The sequence below is a fragment of the Hemibagrus wyckioides genome, linkage group LG07, assembly GCF_019097595.1.
Source record: "Hemibagrus wyckioides isolate EC202008001 linkage group LG07, SWU_Hwy_1.0, whole genome shotgun sequence".
Taxonomy (NCBI): domain Eukaryota; kingdom Metazoa; phylum Chordata; class Actinopteri; order Siluriformes; family Bagridae; genus Hemibagrus; species Hemibagrus wyckioides.
Genome location: NC_080716.1, coordinates 644112 through 661947, shown reverse-complemented (window position 1 = coordinate 661947; position 17836 = coordinate 644112). Strand labels below are relative to the sequence as shown.

At 37.8% G+C, this 17836-nt stretch overlaps 3 non-coding genes and 1 gene segment (V, D, J or C); 2 read left to right on the top strand and 2 right to left on the bottom strand.

Annotated features, from left to right (window-relative positions):
- Positions 1-5530: 5530 nt before the first annotated feature.
- The window catches only part of LOC131355856 (T cell receptor alpha variable 20-like), a 16987-nt gene continuing 4681 nt past the window's right edge, over positions 5531-17836 (top strand). The window contains 2 exon segments of the V gene segment in view: positions 5531-5570; positions 5715-6004. Coding sequence covers positions 5531-5570; positions 5715-6004 — 330 coding nt within the window.
- Positions 10345-10416, top strand: trnap-ugg (transfer RNA proline (anticodon UGG)). The gene has a single exon. It is a non-coding gene; the product is annotated as a tRNA-Pro (tRNA).
- On the bottom strand, positions 13483-13564 carry trnas-gcu (transfer RNA serine (anticodon GCU)). The gene has a single exon. It is a non-coding gene; the product is annotated as a tRNA-Ser (tRNA).
- Positions 14172-14253, bottom strand: trnal-uag (transfer RNA leucine (anticodon UAG)). Its single transcript has one exon. It is a non-coding gene; the product is annotated as a tRNA-Leu (tRNA).

The following is a 17836-nucleotide window of genomic DNA, read 5'->3' as shown; positions in this document are numbered from 1 at the left end:
CTCATTCTCTCATCTGTCTTGCTGCTTGTATCTTTTCTACTTCATGACTTGTGCAAAACAGGCAATTACTATACTAGTATTTATAGTGCTGAGAATTCCTTTGATTGAGTCTGTTCTGGACCATTGTTCGCCTAAGCCATTTATGTATTTTAACTTAAATACTTGAATAATAGAAAGTCATGATGTTCAGACTGTAATGTATTGGTGCTTTAGCAGTTTATATTTAATTTAGGTGTATCTTTAGGCTTATTTAATTTAAGGATTTTATATGTCTTTGGTATGGAATAATATTCAAAAGGGTCCTATATGTCAGGGGTTTTCAGAATCAAAGACAGTGGGCCTCCTTTTTGACACAACATACATTTGTTAGCCGACTTTTATCAACTGTGTTAACATTAAAAATTAAAAGTTAGACATTTTTTTTAATTGCTGTCATGCTCAAGGGCTGTAAGATATTTTATTCATGTGGTGTGTGAGTGTGTACAGGTGTGTATTTTAGTCACGTGGTGTGTGAGTGCGTGTAAGTGTGTATTTTAGTCACGTGGTGTGTGAGTGTGTATAGGTCTGTTCGACTTAAAGCGGCGCTGTAAAGACCGATAGGTGTTGTATGACATTAAAGTATCACAAGAGCGGTTCTAGAGCATATTCGAGCGCACACTCTCACGGTATTTTGGCGTCATACATCAATTGGTCTGCGCAGCGCCGCATCAAGTCGAAAACACAGTGTGTGTGTGTGTGTCTGTGTGTGGAGAGAGATGTCAGTCAAAATCACTTACAGAAAACGACAACAGTGCTCAACTCCACTCAGCTACACTCCAGTGGCAAAATTCGGGATAAAACATTCGGGGCTAGATTAAAATAGCCCTAGCTATGCCCCGGGTCAGACGTACTGAATGAACATGCCTCTTACTTTGAGTCTAATGGTAGAGGAACTATTGATTCTGACCGAACTGCTTCATGTTGTTTGTGAATGAAATGGCTGAACTAGGAGAATGAACAAGGATTTGTTGACTCGCTGATGTTGTTTGTTCAGTTTGTCACCCTTTCAACAAGAAGAGAGAGGGCAGAAAAGTGTGTTTGAAAAGTGTGGAGCACTAAGACAATCATCTAAACACAGAGGTGTAAAAATGACATACAGTAATCCCCCACTATATTGCGGTTCATTTATCGCGGTCCCGGAATATCGCAGATTTTTATTTGGAACATAACCCGGTATATCGCGGTATCTGCGAACCTTGTAGTGAATTGTTTTTATGTTGAAATAAGGTAATTTATTCATAAAAATATAATTATTATTTACAAAATATAAACATTCATTGAAAATGAAGTAAAATGTTAATAAAAACACGTAGTGATGTTTAGGAAAGCGCGGTGCAGGGATGCTGAAAATCAAAATACAGTACGTCTGGAGTAACGAGTCTGGCCAATTGGAATGCCCCATTCATTTAATCACTGTTGTGATTGGCTGCTGGTTATACGTGCAGTTGGGGAAAGGAAAGCATAATTTGTTGGGCACGTCACTGTCCCGAGTGTTTCGTTTTGTTCTGTGTACGCTTTTTGTTTTGTTTTTTTGTTCTGCATCTTCTAAGGCTTCTGGCAAGGAACATGCACACATACAGAACTCACTATAAATGTGATATTTCCATGAATTTACCCCAAATTCTTGCAAATTGAAAATGCTTGCAAATGTTTTCTGTGTGTGTTTAAAGAGTGTGGGAGGTAATTTGCGGCTTAACCAATGAAAAAAAAAACATTTGGGGGTGGGGTTTCCGTTTATCGCAGGTGGTTTTGGAACGTAACCCCTGTGATAAACGGGGGATGACTATGACTATATTTAAAAATTATTGAAAACTATTCATTCACTTAAGCAAAAATGTTTATTTCTTTCCATGCCACTTGATCACCAATCTATCACTGATCTTGGAAGGAAATTAAACAGACCTTCTCTTAAAATTAGAGACGCTGATTTAAATAATTCTATTTGTCTCTTGAAAAACTTGCCATTTGTCTGGTGTAATGATGTAACTTACTGAAAGGGTCACTGAGAACATCAGTAAATGAAACTGAGCGAATCTTTTTGGCGAACAGAATCAAAAGATCCCACAATTCCTGTTCTTATAATGAAGGATTCATCAAAAACATTTTATTTTCATAACATTTTATTTGTCTTTTATACTGCTGAATAAACTACTACATAGAAGCAGAAATTGCAGTAAAATAAAGCAAACCAAAACCTGATTAGGAAATAGGTAGGCTAGGCTATGCCAGGCTATGCTAAGTGAGGCTAGGCTAGGCTAGACTAGGCAAACAAATGTGCGTCAAACAAAAGCTTAATTACAAGGTACAACAAAGGAGCTTAACTCGGGTAGCAAATTCCTCTGTCACTACTCACTTACCACCAAACAGGTGAACCAACTGAACAAGGGAAATAAACATACAACCAAAATAGAGTTCAACTCTAATGTGCAGTGCTGCCCTCTGGTGATCTAGCAAGGAAATATCCCAGGTATCCATGATACTACTCATATGCTGTATTATAAGTTGTGGGTGTGTTATTATTATTTTTTAAACCATTGTAGAATAGCAAAACAATGAAGATGCAGGCTTGCTTGTCACCATTTTCTACATTCAGAAACATGAAAAGATAACTAATTATTTAAAATTGTTTTTTTACACCATGGATTTTTAGATTTCTTAATTATTTACCCTGAAATTGTCCCAATTCAATTTTGATCCATTGTCATTTTGCTTGCAGCCAATTTACATATCTTTGATATCTCTTTTAAAAGGAGCACCCACAATGCAGATTGCTCTTGACAAGCAAAACAAAGCAAAACAGACAATTATGATATAAAAGCAGAAGATTTTTCGCATTAAGGAAAGGTTTGACTCTCTGACAGTACAGTTATCAAGAATCATACAGACTATAAGACGGAATGTGTCACAGATGGCACCAAATGCAACAACAGAACCTTTTTAAATTGATTTAATTTAAATTGTGATTTAATGTTTGTATAATAATTATTTAAATAATAACATAATTAAACTTTATTATAGTGATTATTACCTTTTATTATCAGTTCCTGCTTTTAGTTTTGCTTTTCCTGTTTGTTTAAAATAGATTTAGGACATGTTCCCCATGTGAGGCTGAATGTAAAGCCAGAATGCTTCAGTAAGAATCAAGAATCTTTCAGTAACATTAGTGACACTGTCATGTGAGTGATGCTGTGGGGTGGAGCTTCATGAATCCTGATGATGTTAACATATCAGTGTACAGAAAGAACAGTTTCCTTCAGCTAAGATCATTCATCATGTTCACTGTTATATTCATGTGTCTGTGGCTTTCACTGGGTGAGTAAACATTTTTATCATTGCAAAAATACTATGTTCTGAATTAGACATGAACACGCATTTTTAAAAAGTAGCAAATTGTGAGTATGATTTGTTTAACACCTTATTATTCCTTATTATTTTAAGAAACAATATATTCTCTTCTCTATGACAGGTGACTCCATGGCAGATTCAATAAAGCCACTTTTCACTCATGAAGTTGTAGATGAAGGTGTTAATGTTACTCTTTCCTGTGAATATGAAACAACTGCAACAAACAACTACCTGCAATGGTACAGGAAATATCCAAAATCTAATCCTGAGTTCCTTCTTTATATTTACCAAAGTGGAGATCCAAAATCCGAACCTCCCCCAAGAATGTCTGCTAATGTTAAAGATAAATGAGTGGATCTGATCATCTCCTCTGCTGCTGTATCAGACTCTGCTCTATACTACTGTGCTCTGGTGCCCACAGCGACAGGAAATCCAGCTGCACTGTACAAAAACCTTCACACAGTTTTGCTACATGCCCTTTTGGGGAAGTCTCTTTCTTTCTTTCTTTCTTTCTTTCTTTCTTTCTTTCTTTCTTTCTTTCTTTCTTTCTTTCTAAAGATTTATAAAGAGTTTATATTATTATAATGTTTGGTTAAGGATTATTTAGGATTAAATAAATTTTAATTAAATTAATTAATTAATTATTCTGTAACTATTCTATTTTTGCCAGGAAACCAGAACTTTCTCTGTTACTTTAGACAGAAAGTTAAACAGAAAGGTACTAAGACGGTCCAATTAAGAACAATTCTGAACTTCAGTGAAGCAGCTGAGGCTCTGTACAGGTTCAGGAGTTGAATAAAGTTCTGCAAATTGTTATTTCCATAATTTTTTTTTCATTGTCTGTACCGCTTATCCGATCTATTCTCAGGGAGCCTGTGCATCTCAGGAATCATCGGGCACCCTGGATAGAGTGCCAACCCATCGCAGGGCACACACACACTCATTTACACACTACAGCCAATTTAGGGACTCCAATCAGCCTAGAAGCATGTCTTTGGACTGTGGGAGGAAACCGGAGCATCCAGAGGAAACCCACCAAGGACTGGGAAAACATGCAAACTCCACACACACAGTGAGTGGGATGCCATAATTTAAAAAAAAAAAAAAAGGTTTCTTATTCTGAGCAGGCTTTTATCTGTGCAAAAAATGAATAAATGAATAAATTTAATCAGAAAAGACCTTGGTGTGTTAAAGTCACTTTCCTTTCACCACAAAATGGCACAGTCTGTTACCTTATTGTTGGACAAGTACTAGGATTCTGATGCTGACTTCTTTGATTATGAATACTACTTTACATAATAATAATAATAATAATAATAATAATAATAAAGCTATTTTTCAGCCTTACATAGATAGAACTTTTATATAGAATGCATTGCTTAAAACAGACTGTAAATGATTTGTGATTTTAATGCAGTCTAGAACCGATCAGTCTAGATCAGAATGTTTTAATAATCTCTGATTGTTTTCAACACATCATCAAGCCTTGCATACAGTTTGCTTTAATCAAGAAAGGAAACTGAAATTGCAGTAGGCCTATACATGCAAATTCTGTAAAAAGGCATGATCTATAATATATATTTTTTACTCCAGCAGAGACAAGCACGTTATAGCTGCAATAAATAAAAGCACCTCTGTACATTTTGACTTGCAATGTGATGTTTGTCATGAGATAATTATATACTACACCCTTTATTTGTACACAGTTTCATGTTTAAATGACAAAATAATGATATTAAAAACCAACAATTCTGATGACACTAATTTAAAAAATAGATAATGAATAGACAAGAGAAAGAAAAAAGGCTGTTTTCTTCCTCTCCACGCTGAAATACTCCCCAAATTGTTTGTAATCCTACTATCTCCTACCAGACTCCACTTCCCACAATGCACACTCCCAAATTTATTAGTTTATTTATTTTATTTATGTATTTTTCGTACTTTCAGTTTGTGTCTGTTTACTATCTGCTCAGTTGCTCATGTGAGGCTGAATGTAAAAAGCTTCAGTATAAATCAACAATCTGTCAGTAACATTGGTGACACTGTCATGTGATGCTGTGGGGTGGAGCTTCATGAAGCTTTATGATGTTAACATATTAGACTACAGAAAGAGATCAGAATAATTTCATTTATAAGCTCATCCATCATGTTCACTGTTATATTCATGTGTCTGTGGCTTTCACTAGGTGAGTTAACGTTGATTTTTGTATATTCAGAAATTTTAACTAGATTAGATAGTCTTAATTGTATAGTGTTAGAAAGCGTTATGTAAGTAATTCTGGCTTGATTGTATAAAGTTTAAATACATTATGTTCTCTTCTCTATGACAGGTGACTCCATGGCAGATTCAATAGAGCCACTTTTCAATTATAAACCTGTAGATGAAGGTGATGATGTTACTCTGTCCTGCAAATACAAATTCAGTGTTTCAGGAATCAACTACCTGCAGTGGTACAGGCAATATCCAAAATCTAAACCTGAGTTCCTGCTTTATATTTCTACAAATGGAGATCCAAGTCAAAACATCCCCCCAAGAATGTCTCCTAAAGTTCATGGTGATGAACAAGTGGATCTGATCATCTCCTCTGCTGCTGTATCAGACTCTGCTTTATACTACTGTGCTCTGGCGCCCACAGTGACAGGAAATCCAGCTGCACTGTACAAGTACCTTGACACAGTTTTGTTATATTGAATACAGTTCTACTAGTGAATTAAAAAAAAATACATATGTATGTTGGAGGACTCTTATTACTAGTAAATTTATTATTAATAAATGTATTATTTTGAGATATTGAGACATTTTTAGACATTTCTTGATGGGATTCCAGACTTTTCAGTACATCATGCACACACACATTTCCTCATTCACTCCTAGCAATTTGTAATTAAATTAGAAAAGTGTGGAAAAGAAAAAAAAAAGAAAGTGTGAAGCAAAGACAGAATTATCTCTTAAAAATTTTAAATGGTTTAAAGTAAGATAACTTCTCAAAATAGACCTGCACAAAGGAGAAATAAAGCATAATAACATCAATAACATCAAATCCCCTGAACTGTTATTGTACAACAAAATAAAACTGAATTTATAAATTTTTTTAAATATGCTAATGAGACAGGAGGAGTGCAGAATGTCACGTGAAACTTCCGTGTGTCCTGATTAGCATATAACAACAACGATGGATTCTCATATTATTATGAATTCTCATATTAAACGTAAGAAAAAAGTCACAGATTCAGTGAAAAAGAGGTGTGCAGCTGCTTATCAGACCTACTACAACCAAAGTAGAACACACATAGGTACAGAAATTACCTACAGAAATTAGAAAGGTGGAAGGAATGGAAATGCAAATTGCAGTTCTGCTCACTCCCAATTTAGACTCACATGACACTGCATAATATTTTCATTTTCTGAAAGCTGAAAGCAGGCTAATTTATTACAAATCAGAGTAACTGCTATTCAACGCACACTCTGGTGTATATTGCTTATGAGCCTGAATGCAATAAATACAGTTTAAAATAATAAAGCTTGTGCATTGAGCTACTAGCTTTGTTTGTTTACTGATTTGATGTTTTCAACTATCTAAGTGAGTATTAAACTTTTACTCACAGTGTTTGTGCTTTCTTGGGAAATGTCCGTCATGTTCAGACACATGCTTTTACAGTCATGTGACCTGAATATATTTGCATACATAATAGTGGTTGGGCGGAATATCCAAATAAATTAGGTTGTTTCTTTTTTATGGTGTATGTGTTTGTGTTGTTTTATATTGAAATGACACTTTATGTCCTGACACTTACATCTGACTATAAAAAATTGCTAAATAAGCATTTTTTTTTTTCAATGAGAGAACGTATATTACTTTAACGGCCCTGTTTAGTTGACCATGTAGCTTAAACCCCATTCTGCCATTCAACAAATCAGCAACCCTTAACCACTGTCAAAGTATCTCTTAATATACAACGACAGACTTCTGTACAGGATCACAACACAAAAGAAAGAAACCAATGTCAGGAATGGCATTCAAACCCACACCTCCAGAAGAGACTTCAACCAGATGGCCGAGTGGTCTAAGAAGCTGCGTTCAGGAATCTTTATGAAATTAAACATATTAGAGTATAGAAAGAATACTTCCATTCAGCTAATGTTTATGGTTAAAAAAAAAGAACCATTCAGCTAATTTTTATAGTAAAAAAAGAAAGGAGGAATACCTAATAAACTAAGGTGCACAAATAGACAAAAGGTCAAAAAGAGAGAAAAAGGAAAACAAAACATCCAAAAAATCCAAACAAAATCACACAAAAAGTTGATCAGCAACAGTGGAATAGTTCTGTGTTGTATTAGTGACTCAGTTCACTGTCACTGATACTGTGAAGTGATGATCTGTGTAAAATTATGCTCCAACAGCATCACTTCCTGGGTGTGTCCTTCTAGAGACGTGTAAAGCCTAGTTCACATTACAGGATTTTAAGCCCGATTTAAGCCCGATTTGCAAATTAACGAGCTGGCCGACAGATCGGTCTGTGATCGTGGGAAAATCAGCGGGTGATCAGCTCTCTGCAATCTTTATATGTGAACTATTCAACGACGCATCAAGAGGCTCACTGACGCGTCGGTGACACCTCGCAGACAAAATCCAGATATCTGGCATGTTAAGGCTAGTTCACACTACAAGACTTTAACCGTCGGCAGATTGCTTTGCTGTTCAGACTACATGACTTCACTGTATGTCTTTTTGTCCTTGTGGTGTTCACACTACGCGACGCTTCGTAAATGATCCACAAGAGGGGGTCGCACACCACACGATCTGACAACAACTCTGCTGCTTTTCTTCCGGTGACCTCAACCTGTTGACTTGCTCCTCTCATTGGCTGGAGGTCGTAGCTACAATTGACATCACGTGATGTCGAGTCAGCTGACCATCCCAGATATTTAACATGCCAGATATCTGGATTTTGTCAGCGACGCGTCAGTGAGCCTCTTTGATGCGTTGTTGAGTAGTTCACACATAAAGATTGCCGAGCGCTGATCACCTGCTGATTTTCCCACAATCACAGCCCGATCTGACGGCGAGCTCGTTGATTTGCAAATCGGGCTTAAATATCCTTAAGTATCCTAATGTTTACTTTATAGAAATAGGAAGTGTAGTAAATAAATATACAAATCTTTTAACCATTAATTTCTTTTAGAACATGTGTGTGTATTTTACATAATGCTGCACATCCTGCACTCTGATTGGTTAAAACAGAGGGAAGCTACAGTTGAGGCTTTGTACACAAGAAATGCTTAGATGCTTCACTGAAGACAGAGTAGAAGGAAACTTGACATTTACTGTAACATAAAAAGGAAACTTTCAGAAGAACAGAGGAAATTAAAACATGATGGTTTTCTGTATGTTTCTGTTTTTTACCATGTTCATAGGTAAGCTTATATTTTATATATCCCCATATATCATGTTTAAATGTTTTATAACTAGTAAAGAAATGTTTCCATGTGTGAGTGTTTTAGATTGTAAGCATGTACTGTATGTATACTGTATAATATAAAATGATAATATTCTGAAATAAATGTCCTCTTCAGGTGAGAGCACACAGGACAGCATTACTCCAACATCTTCTGCTGTCTATGGTAAAGAGGAGCAAGCAGTTACACTCTCCTGTGATTATAAATACACTGTTTCTATGAACAATCTACAGTGGTATCGACAATATTCCAATGCAGCACCAGAATTCCTCGTTCTGTTGACGGAATCGGGAGGGAATCAGACAGGTGATACTCCTCATCCTCATTTGTCTGCTAAAGTTCATAAGAGTCTGAAGCGTGTGGATTTGGAGATCTCGCGTGCTTCAGTATCAGACTCTGCACTGTACTACTGCGCCTTGCAGCCCACAGTGACAGGAAAGTCAACTTCACTGTCCAAAAACCTACAGAGACCTCAAACATGAAAGTGTTAAAGAATCACAATAAGAAGAAAAGACTGGAAGCTATGCATAACATCAGCATTCTGATTATTGATCCAATAGAAATGTATGTATATAACCATATATGAATACTTTATTTGAATTGAATAGACAAAACATTCTAAGTGAATCCAAATACAGATAGAAAAGTTAGGTGTGTGTTTGAAGAAGCCACATGTTCACTCCCTCTGCAGTATTAAGTGCAGTTCTCATAAACAATAGTGGCAGGTTTGATGGTTTATTTACTTACGTGTATTTACTTTACTGACAGTGTAAAGATCACATGCTGGAATTTGATTCTGTTCTAGGAATAAAAATGTGCATATTGTAAACTCTTTTGACAAGCAGCTGATTTGATTTATTTTTATTTATTTGTTTGTTTGTTTGTTTGTTTTACTGAGAATGAGATTTAATGTGTTCATCATGTGTGTCTTTGCAGGGTCTTTAATATATTTTTGAGAATTACAGGATACCTGAAAGTATGTATAACTAAGAATAAGAACTCTTACCAAACCATACCCCACCAGCCACCTGAGTTTCTTTAGCAACCAGCTAATTCAATTGTATTACCAACTGGAATCATTTGTAAACTTACTGCAAATATCACAGAAACTATTTGAAGCCTCATAATATTCACCAAGCTATACTGGAGCAACAGTACAGTTTCCAGCAAAGAAGCTACAATCCTGTAAACTTGACCTATACTGAAACCTCCACCTGACACTAAAGCAAGCTTGTTCTACAAGAATTGATTTTGATCTTCATGTCCACCGAGATTAATGACATATTTGGCCCAATGGCAAGAGCTGCTTACTTGGTTCACACTTAGCGTCTGGATTCCAAAAAGGTTCGAATCCCACAGGAGCCCTCGCTTTATTGTTAACTTGACTTTGTGTAACCGAGTTCCTTTTACTCGGACCCCAGTCCATATGAACAGGAAGGTCATACAGTTACAGAGTACAGTGAACCTCCATTGGCGCACATCAAGCGGCACAGGGACAACCTGGCTCGTTGGTCTAGGGGTATGATTCTCGCTTTGGGTGCGAGAGGTCCCGGGTTCAAATCCTGGACGAGCCCTGGTTTTACATGGAATAGAGTGGTTGGGATAAAACTAATGGAAACTTGCACTGCCGCCTTGGTTCTCGCTTGGAAGCTTGTTTCTCCAGAGGTCCAAGGAGGTTCAAATCCCACTGTAATTGCCTCTGAAAATTAAAGCTCCAACCTGGAGCCTAATTCTGGAATACAGGGAGCGGGATGGAGAGTGTCACACTTTGTGGAGACATGAACCTCTGAAATATTAATATAATAGAGTACAGAAAGACCTCAGAATATTGTCATTTTACTAACACCATTCATCATGTTCACTGTTATATTCATGTGTCTGTGGCTTTCATTAGGTAAGTTATCATTGATCTTTTCAGAAAGGAGGGTAAAAGGTAAATCCCTATGCCACCACGTCTGTCTGCTAAAGTTGATGATAAAACTAAACAAGTGGATCTGATCATCTCCTCTGCTGCTTTTAATGTTTGATAATATACAATTAGAAGGTAATTTATTCATAATCACACTCTCTGGTATCACCCAGATGAGGATGGGTTCACATTTGAGTCTTCCTCATATCGTCTCACAGAGTTTTTTCTTGCCGCTGTTGCCTCAGAGTTGCTCATTAGGGGTAAAGTTAATTTTCAACTTTGTAATTTCTATTCTGAATTTCTGTATTTCTGTAAAGCTGCTTTGAGACAATGTCCATTGTTAAAAGTGCTGTACAAATAAAAATGAAGTGAACTGAATTGAATTGAACTGAATTTAATTACCTTTTGGTTATAGACACAGCAAATTTACTTATGAGAGATTTTGTTTAAATCTGGATCCAGTTTCCTATGATTTTCCACAGCAAATTATCATAATTATTTATAAATGTACAAATAATTTAAAAACCACACAAACAGATAAAGGCTTATAGTATTGTATAGATGATGAATCTTGAAATACAAAACCAGCCATAATGACTCTAGATTTCTGTCACTGACACTGTGTGAAGTGATCTGTACAAAATAACACTAAAACTGCATCACTTCCTGGGTGTGTCCTTCTAGAGACGTGTAAAGTTCAGCACATACAGCACTATTATACAGAATCCTCATAGAGCTGTGTTCAGAAATGGATCAACTATACAACTTACTGTACATAGTGAGATACATACCACTGATTCTCACTCTAGTTACAGGTAATTCATTTTCATCAGTTTATCAATAGTTTTAACTATCACAATCATATTTAATCAGTTAATTAATTACATTAATTAATAACCATGTTTTTTTTTGGCGATGCTACTCATGCACTTGGAGGGTTGTGGGGCTGTGGTCAAGGGAGGCCTGCCAGGTCGGGAAAGAGAGGCACTCTGGCAGGCGGTCGCAATGGTTGTACCACGCATGCTTCCATTACCAGACGTGATTCAAGATCCAAACCCAGGAAAGGTTTGAAAGGCTTAGGCTCTTGTTGACAAGGTTTGCTGATATGAACTTGCATCCCAGTCTGTTGCAATCAATTCAATTCAATTCAATTTTATTTGTATAGCGCTTTTAACAAAGAGCATTGTCTCAAAGCAGCTTTACATGAGAAACCACATAAGAAAACAACAAACATATGAACAGACAAACAGACAAACAGTCCTAGATGTTATCCCAAGTGAGCAAGCCTGAGGTGACTGAGGCGACTGTGGCAAGGAAAAACTCCCTTAGATGGTATGAGGAAGAAACCTTGAGAGGAACCAGACACAAAAGGGAACCCATCCTCATTTGGGTGACAATTGTGTGATGTAGATACAGCATGTGTATAGTGTTATGTGAATCAATAAGGAGGTTGTTGTCCATGGCGCTGCTTGAATATCCCAATCCTCACAAGCAGAACCCGGCTGGACCTGGTCCATCTCCGGATGCCACTGGAGCCGGCACAGTCTCTGTATGCCTCGGGATGGGTAGAAGAAAGGAAACAATGGAACAGCATTAGCGTAGCTGCTGTTCATAATATTAGCAGTACTAGCTGAATGTGCATTTAATCAGATGTACTGGAGTGCAAGGTTATGGGAAGTGTTAGATGTATGCCTGGCTAAAGAGATAAGTCTTTAGTCTACATTTAAACTGGGAGACTGTGTCTGAGCCCCGAACACAGTCAGGAAGACTATTCCAGAGTTTTGGAGCTAAATACGAAAACGCTCTACCTCCTTTTGTGGACTTTGATATTCTGGGAACTACTAGAAGTCCAGAATTTTGTGATCTTAAAGAGCGTGGTGGATTGTAATGTGTTAGAAGACTGGATAGATAGGTGGGAGCTAAACCATTTAGAGCCTTGTATGTGAGTAGAGCTAGTTTATAGTCAATTCTAAACTTAACAGGTAGCCAGTGCAGGGATGATAATATTGGGGTTATATGATCATATTTTCTTGATCTGGTAAGAACTCTGGCGGCTGCATTCTGGACTAACTGTAGCTTGTTTATTGAAGATGCAGGACAACCACCTAGTAATGCATTACAGTAGTCCAGTCTGGAGGTCATGAATGCATGAACTAGCTTTTCTGAATCAGATACAGATAAAATGTTCCTAAGCTTGGCAATATTTCTAAGATGGAAGAAGGCAGATTTTGTGATATTGTAAATATGGTTTTCAAAGGATAAGTTGCTGTCTAATATTACACCCAGGTCTTTCACTGTTGAGCTAGTAGTAACAGTGCATCCTTCTAGGTGCAAGCTGAATTGTGAGAGCTTCTGTGTACTAGTATTTGGGCCAATAAGTAATATCTTTTGTCAGAATTTAATGATAGAAAATTATCGGCCATCCAATCTCTAATATCTTTAACACACTCAGTTAATATAGACCAATTAGATATTTCACCTGGTTTTGATGAGATATATAAAGGTGCACGATCCGGGCCGCTGTCTTCGGGACTGTGCACTGCACTGATCTGCATGGATCTCCAGTGGCGACCCGTCAGTCTTACAGCATCTGTGTCCAACCAACATGGAAATACAGCCCACGGTTGCGAAACACCTAGACCCAGGGCTAGCTTTTCTCGATCCCCTCTAGCACTCCGAAGCATTCCGCGTGCAAGAGTTGTGGTAAAGAGGAGGTTAAAGGGCACACAAGCGACGAGGATGGGATTCGAACCCACGCGTGCAGAGCACAACGGATTAGCAGTCCATCGCCTTAACCTCTCGGCCACCTCGTCAAACACCGGTGTGGCACCCACCACCAAATGTCCACAGAGACCGCAACAATTCCGTAGAGGCGCGCCATAACTCAACGCGTTTAAACAAGCCTGTTCCCAAAGCAACTGGAGCCCATCCCACGTGCATTAGCAGTCTGTTTCCTTAACCTCTTGGCATCCTAGGTCACCCACATGACCTTACACCTCAGTGCACCTGGCACTTGCACTCCATTGCCCAAACCTCTTGGCCACCACTTCTTATGTTGATTTTTTATTCTTGGTTGAATTGTTGTTTTGTTGGTAGCTCGTAACCATGGTAAAGGCACGACTGATGCGGCTCACACGCGGAAACCGTGTTTTGTTTACTGTTCTGTGGTTGTTTGGACTTGCTGTTTGTAAAAGCAAGGTGTGAAATGGAGCAGCCGGCGTTGACACCAGTTGCAGAAACCTGGGAGCTATTTCAGCACCTGGGTCTGGGGGCTCCGGTACCGTATGAGCTCGTTTTTTTTTGCAGCCAGGCAGCCAGCTAACAGCAACTCTTAAGCACATTTGCAGAAGGCACAGGAGCCACAACCCCTTTGCCTTTGTGGAGCCAGAGCCCACAACCACTGCCTTGAAAAGACTCAGCTGGCAGCAGTGGGATTTGGACCCACACCTCTGAAGAGACTGGAGCCTAAATCCAGCGCCTTAGACCACTCAGCCACGCTACCCAAGGGCTCCGCACTTATAGACCTCTGTGGAGAGCACACTGACATACTGTCTGGGTGTGTGGTACACAGGCTGCACAGATGAGGACAAACTGTGCAGAGGGTGAAAAACAGATCAAAAAAACAACGGCTGCCCTCTGCCCTCCCTGGATGACATGTCCGGGTCCCGCTGCTTCAGCAAAATCAAGGCCATCACAGGAGACTCCTCACATCCTGCTCATCACTTGTTTGACCTGTTGCCATCTGGGGGGGCACTTCAGGTCAACAAAGTCTCACACCACCAGACTTACAAACAGCTTCTTCCCCTGGGTCATTCGGACTGCAAACAATCACTGAACACACACACACACATTCTACCTAATAAAATGTGCAATTCTACTGTGCACTTTAATCTGTCTGTGAATTGAGTACAAGTTATAACTGAATATTGGCTTTGCACAAATTAGATTTCAAGCAAATATATAATTGGGAACATTTTGTTGCAGCTTTATGAATGTTCTGCTTATATTGCAGTAGCCCTTTAAAAAAGGGTACAAGTATGCATATGTATGAAAGGAGAGTCCATAACCTGAGGTACTGTGATATTGAGAAGGGTTCAGTATTTATATTAACATATTTTTACATATGTTTCTTTATTGACATGCACAACCAGTTATTACAACATTATTACAACAATACTAATTCTAACAAAGTCCTGAATATGTACAATATGGCTATATTTGTGGACACCTAACCATCACACCAGTATGTGGGCATTCTCCAAACTGCTGCACAATTGTATAGGATGTTTTTATATTCTTACAAAAACATGTTCCAGCTCAATGAAGATGTTTATTACAAGTTTGGTGTGGAATAAAATGAGTTACCTGCACACAGCCCTGAACTCAAACCCACTCAACACTTTGGGATGAATTAGAATTCTGACTGCACCCCAAGCCACACAGCCTGATGTTTTAGGGCTGTATGGACACATGGACATACAGTATCTCACAAAAGTGAGTACACCCCTCACAGTTTTGTAAATATTTTATTATATCTTTTCATGTGACAACACTGAAGAAACGACACTCTGCTCCAATGTAAAGTAGTGAGTGTACAGCCTGTATAACAGTGTAAATTTGCTGTCCCCTCAAAATAACTCAACACACAGCCATTAATGTCTAAACTGTTGGCAACAAAAGTGAAGTGGAAATGTCCAAATTGGGCCCAAAGTGTCAATATTTTGTGTGGCCACCATTATTTTCCAGCTTTGCCTTAACCCTCTTGGGCATGGAGTTCACCAGAGCTACAGGTTGCCATATATTTACGAAAATGTGAGGGGTGTACTCACTTTTGTGAGATACTGTATATTGCCACTTACTGAACAATCGTCTAATTTTTAATATTATTAGTGTATATTTTGCAACAAGTTTGAAGTAATATCTAAATAATGCTAGTCTAAGTAGACTGACTGATAATGTTAAATTGTCCCTAGGTGTGAATGGGTTTGCAAATGGCTGTGTGTGTGTGTGTGTGTGTGTGAGAGAGAGAGAGAGAGAGAGAGAGAGAATTATTTTTTTCAATTATATTTCTGCACATATATAAATTTGGTAAGTTAAAAAACAATTTTTTTGGTGTTAAGGTTTTTCTCTTCAGTGAACACAAGATGGCGCAGTCACTTATCTTAATGTTGGTCAAGAACCAGAGCACCACACAACCTGCTCACATTCTCTGAGACATAGAGTATACTTGTTCTTCTATCATACATACTGCTGATATAACATCCTAACCCCTGCCCTGGTTACTCTTAGTGCCTAAGCTAATTTCAGAGATACCATTCTGAATAAACAACACAACTGTCCACTTAACACTAAACTGTCATAAGAATAAATAATCATCTAATGTCATTTCTTTGGCACCTGCTGTGTCAGAAACATTAAAAACTAGAAACTTATATGTGAATGTGCCTTTACTCTTCTTTCTCTTCTTCTGATGCTACTGTGAGTACAGGAAAGTTTTATTTTTCAGATTTAACTGTTAGAGCTGAGAAATAAGGGATTAATTCAACCTTAATTACCAAGGGAAACTACTAATTTCTTCCTCATTCTTAAATAAAACAAATTCTCTTCCACTTAGTGTTTCTAACATTTATCTGCTGCTGGTGTTTATACAAACTTTCTCTAATTTAGAGATATCACTAACATATGTAAAATAACATAAATACATTAATTTCCTACTTTCAGTATGTGTTTACTTAAATGTCCTCTGGACAGGTTTCCCATATGAGGCTGAATGTAAAGCCAGGATGTTTCAGTAAGAATCAACAATCTGACAACAACATTGGTGACACTGTCATGTGATGCTGTGGGGTGGAGCAATTTTGAAGCTTTATGGTGTTAACATATTAGATTACAGAAAGATCTCCACTATTTTCACTGAGCTAAGACCAGTCATCATGTTCACTGTTATATTCATGTATCTGTGGCTTTCACTAGGTGAGTTAACATTGACTTTTTATTATTACAGAAATATTAACTATATTATATTAAATATTAGTCTGTGTGGTGATGCAGTGTGAAAATGCAGAGTGTGGGTCTGACTTAAGTATTTCCTGTTGATTATTTAAAGTTTAAGAGCATTATGTTCTCTTCTCTATGACAGGTGACTCCATGGCAGATTCAATAGAGCCAGATTTCCCTCATAAAGCTGTAGATGAAGGTGATGATGTTACTCTGTCCTGCAAATACAAATCAAGCTTTACAGGAAACTACCTGCACTGGTACAAGCAATATCCAAAATCTAAACCAGAGTTCCTTCTTATTGTTGACCAAAAAGGAAATCCAATTTCCAACACTGACCCAAGAATGTCTGCTAAAGCTGATGATAAAACTAAACAAGTGGATCTGATCATCTCCTCTGCTGCTGTATCAGACTCTGCTCTATACTACTGTGCTCTGGCGCCCACAGTGACAGGAAATCCAGCTGCACTGTACAAAAACTTTCACACAGTTTTGTTATATTGAAAGAAGTTTTGCCAGTGCTTTAGAGAAAGTTACATGTCCTTTTGGGGATTCTCTCTTTCTCTCTCTACTGATCAGGGTCATAAGTTTGATATGGAGTTTATCTCACACATGAGGTAGGAAACACACTGAATGGGATGTCAGTCCTTTGCAGAGCTCCATACACAAACCCTGCATACTTGTTTACACATAGTGAATTTATTAGTAAATTTACTACTGTCATGTTTTTGGAAGTGATGCAAAACTGCACACAAACTGACACTAACCTGAACACATCATCAAACTGGGGATCCTGAAGCTGTGATGCAGCAACACTACCTGCTGTGTCACTGTGCTATCACACTGTTAAAATCCTTCTGCTTAAAGTGTTTTCTTGTAGTGTGGTGTTGTGTCATTGTTATAATAAAGAACAATTACTTATTTTAAGTATTATGTATTTTGACAGCCCAACTTTAACAAGCCATAAACATATTTCACCAAGCAATGTTTTAAATCTTTTATTTCCTTTATAATCCTGCATAGGCTGTTGTCACTGAACCTTTCATACTACACAACTGTAATTGCATGTGATAAGTTTATTGGTGTAA